Raw genomic sequence first — 3,413 nt, 5'->3', positions numbered from 1 at the left:
CCTGCGGCGCCCCGGGCGCTGCCCCCCCAGAGTCAGGGGGTGCAGCCCAGCACGGGAACACCCCCACACCTGGGAACCCTCCCCCCAAACCTGGAAACTCCACCCCCAAAGCCTGGGAAACCCTCCTCAAAACGGGACCTCCCCCAAACACGGGACTCCCCAAGTTGCTGGTGCTGCCCACACAGAGTCAGGGGATGCAGCCCAACATGGGAACACCCCCAAGTGTCCCCCCGGATACCTGGGTCCACCCCGGACACCTGGGTCCACCCTCTGAACTCCTGGGTCCCCCCTGGACACCTCATTCTCCACAAACTCCCGGGTCCCCCCGGACGCCTGGATCCCATTCTGAACTCCTGGTTCCCCCCCGGATGCCTTGTTTCCCCCCGGATGCCTGGGTCCCCCCCGGACGCCCGGGTCCCCCGCTGCAGGTACCGTTGAAGCGGTCGATGGCCTCTTGGCGCAGGGCGCCCGTGATGCCCCCATCGATCCGCTCGTACTTGTAGCCCTCCTAGTTAGTCCAGGAAATCCTCCAGCAGGTCCAGCATCTTGGTCATCTGTTGGCACTGGTTAGACTGGGAGCGACTGGGAGGGGGTTGGGGGGTGCCTGGCACTGGTCAGACTAGGAGCACCCCGTACTGGTTATACTGGGAGAGGTTGGTGGGCTGAGGGCAGCTGGGACTGGTCAGACTGGGAGCAGTCAGGACTGGTCAGACTGGGAGCACCCCATACTGGTTATACTGGGAGAGACCAGTAGGCTTGGAGCACCTAGGACCGGTCAGACTGGGAGCACCCTGTATTGGTTATACTGGGAGAGGCCAGCGGGGCTGGGGGCACCTGGGACTTGTCAGACAGGGACAGGCCAGCTGGGTTGGAGGCACCTGGAACTGGTTAGACTGGGAGCAGTCAGGGGGCTGGGGGCACCTTGGTCAGACTAGACTGGGAGCACCTCATTCTGGTTATACTGGGAGCAGTCAGGGGGCTGGGGGCACCTAGGACTGGTTAGACTGGGAGCAGCCAGGGGGCTGGGGGCACCTGGGACTGGTCAGACTGGGAGCACCCCATACTGGTTATACTGGGAGAGACTGGTGGGCTGGGGGCACTCAGCACTGGTCAGACTGGGAGAGGCCAGCAGGGCTGGGGGCACCTGGGACTGGTCAGACTGGGAGCAGCCAGGCAGAGCTGGGTGGGGGGGGTTCCTGGGTGCTGGGTGGGTTTTGAGGGTTGTGGGCGCCCTGGGGGGCTCCTGGGGGGGTTGTGGGTGCCCTGAGGGGGTCCCAGGGGGGTCCCACCTGGGAGAAGATGAGCACCCGGTGGTTTTGCTCCTTCAGCTTCCTCAGCATCTTCTGGAGCAGCAGCAACTTCCCCGAGGCCTTGATCAGGGCCCCCCCCTCGTAGGCGCCGCTCGGCAGCTTGGGGGACTCCTGGGGACAGGGGTGGCACCCCCTTCTTGTCACCAGTCCCCCATGTCACCACCCCCTCTAACTGACAAAATCCCCAAGTCCCCATCCCCACCAGGTTCCCTGTCCCCATGTCTCTCTGTCCCTCCTGTCCCCAACATGTTCACCACGTCCCTCCAACCCCTCCCTGTCCCCATGTCCCCCTGTCCCCACACCCCCCCATGTCTCCCTCCATGTCCCCACATCTCACCACGTCCCACCACACTTCCAGGTCCCCCCACCCCACATCCCTCTGTCCCCTCTGGGTCCCTCCAACCTCTCCCTGACCCCATGTCCCCTCCATGTCCCCATGTCCCATGTCCCCCTGTCCCCACCATGTCCCTCCAGCCCCTTCATGTCCCCACGTCCCACCACATCCCACCACACTTCCAGGTTCCCCCACCCCACATCCCTCTGTCCCCTTCAGGTCCCTCCAACCTCTTCCTGTCCCCATGTCCCCTCCATGTCCCCATGTCCCATGTCCCCCTGTCCCCACCATGTCCCTCCATCCCCCCCATGTCCCTCCAGCCCCTCCATGTCCCCACATCCCACCACGTCCCACCACACTTCCAGGTCCCCAAACCCCACATCCCTCTGTCCCCTCCAGGTCCCTCCACCCCCTCCCTGTCCCTGTGTCTCCCCTAGGTCCCTCCAGCCCCTCCTTGTCCCCAGGTCCCCCCCGTGTCCCCAGCCTGGCAGCCACAGGGAAGAGGTAGGGGTGGTTGCAGCACTTCTTCAGGTCCATCATGATGTTGAGCAGCGACACTTGGTTCCCGCCGCCCCGCGAGTTCAGCGCCTCGAAGTTGCGGGTCAGGATGTACTTGTAGTATTTCCTGAGGGAGGGAAGGGGGACCCAGGTGTCCGGGGGGGGGGCCCCAGCCATCTGGGAACCTCCCTTCCCCCCTTCCATGGGACCCAGGTGTCCAGGAACCCAAGCAACTCCACAGGTCTGCATGGAGTGCCACCACCGAGCTCCACCAATGCCAACTCCCAAGGACTTGTGTCCATGCCCACCCCACCCTAAGGGATCCAGGCGTCCTGGGGAGGACCCAGGCATCCAGGGGAGGACCCAGGCGTCCGGGGGGGGCTTACTTCTGCATGGGGCTGAGCTCCACCCTGACAATGAGCTCAGTCTTGGCCGGCATGTTCTTGAAGACGTCGGCCTTGAGGCGCCGCAGCATGTGCGGCCCCAGCAGGTCATGGAGCTTCTTGATCTGGTCCTCCTTGGAGATGTCAGCAAACTCCTCCAGGAACCCTTCCAGGTTGCTGGGGAAGGAAGGGGGGGACAGTGGGACATGTGGGGACAGTGTGGGACAGACCCTGGGATGTGGGGACAGGGGGACACGTGGGGACATTGAGGGACAGACCTTGAGGAGACAGGGCTGGGGGTGGCTGAGGTGGGGATGTGGGGGTGGATGTGGTGGGAGGTAGGGACATGGGGAACAGGGGGGACAAGGGGGGAATGAGGGGACAGGAGAGGAAAGAGGGGACAGAGGGGACATGGGGGGGTAGCGGGGGGCAGGAGGAATGGAAGGTGCCAGGAGGGGCCAGGAGGGACACAGGGGAGAGGAGGGGACAGGAGGAGACAGGAGGGACACAGGAGGGGATAGGAGGGGACAGAGAAGGGGCCAGGAGGGGAAAGAGGGGACAGGAGGGTACAGGAGGGACACAGGAGGGGATAGAAGGGGACAGAGGAGGGGACAGAAGGGACACAGGGGACAGGAGGGGACAGGATGGGGACAGGGGGGACAGGAGAGGAGAGGAGAGAGGGGACAGGAGGGGACAGAGGGGACAGGGGGTGCCAGGAGGGGACAGAGGAGCCAGGAGGGGACAGAGGGGACAGGGGGTGCTAGGAGGGGACAGGAGGGGACAGGGGGTGCCAGGAGGGGACAGAGCAGGGGACAGAGGGGACAGGAGGGGACAGGAGGGACAGGAGGCCAGGCCCCTACTTGAAGCGCTCGGGTGTGAGGGAGTTGA

General features: G+C 64.7%; 1 protein-coding gene across 1 annotated transcript in view; it reads right to left on the bottom strand.

The window, feature by feature from the left end:
* LOC104392413 (chromodomain-helicase-DNA-binding protein 3-like) overlaps nucleotides 1-3,413 on the bottom strand; it is a gene marked incomplete at both ends in the record, with an annotated part of 29,937 nt that overhangs the window by 12,852 nt on the left and 13,672 nt on the right. The window contains 6 exon segments of the mRNA XM_010001808.1: nucleotides 314-514; nucleotides 516-554; nucleotides 1,290-1,426; nucleotides 2,133-2,269; nucleotides 2,529-2,702; nucleotides 3,386-3,412. Coding sequence (XP_010000110.1) covers nucleotides 314-514; nucleotides 516-554; nucleotides 1,290-1,426; nucleotides 2,133-2,269; nucleotides 2,529-2,702; nucleotides 3,386-3,412 — 715 coding nt within the window.

The sequence above is a fragment of the Chaetura pelagica genome, unplaced genomic scaffold (genome assembly GCF_000747805.2).
Source record: "Chaetura pelagica isolate M959 unplaced genomic scaffold, ChaPel_1.0 scaffold1347, whole genome shotgun sequence".
Lineage (NCBI taxonomy): Eukaryota > Metazoa > Chordata > Aves > Apodiformes > Apodidae > Chaetura > Chaetura pelagica.
The sequence above is the reverse complement of the archived record's forward strand: the minus strand, read 5'-3'. Positions and strand labels throughout refer to the sequence as shown.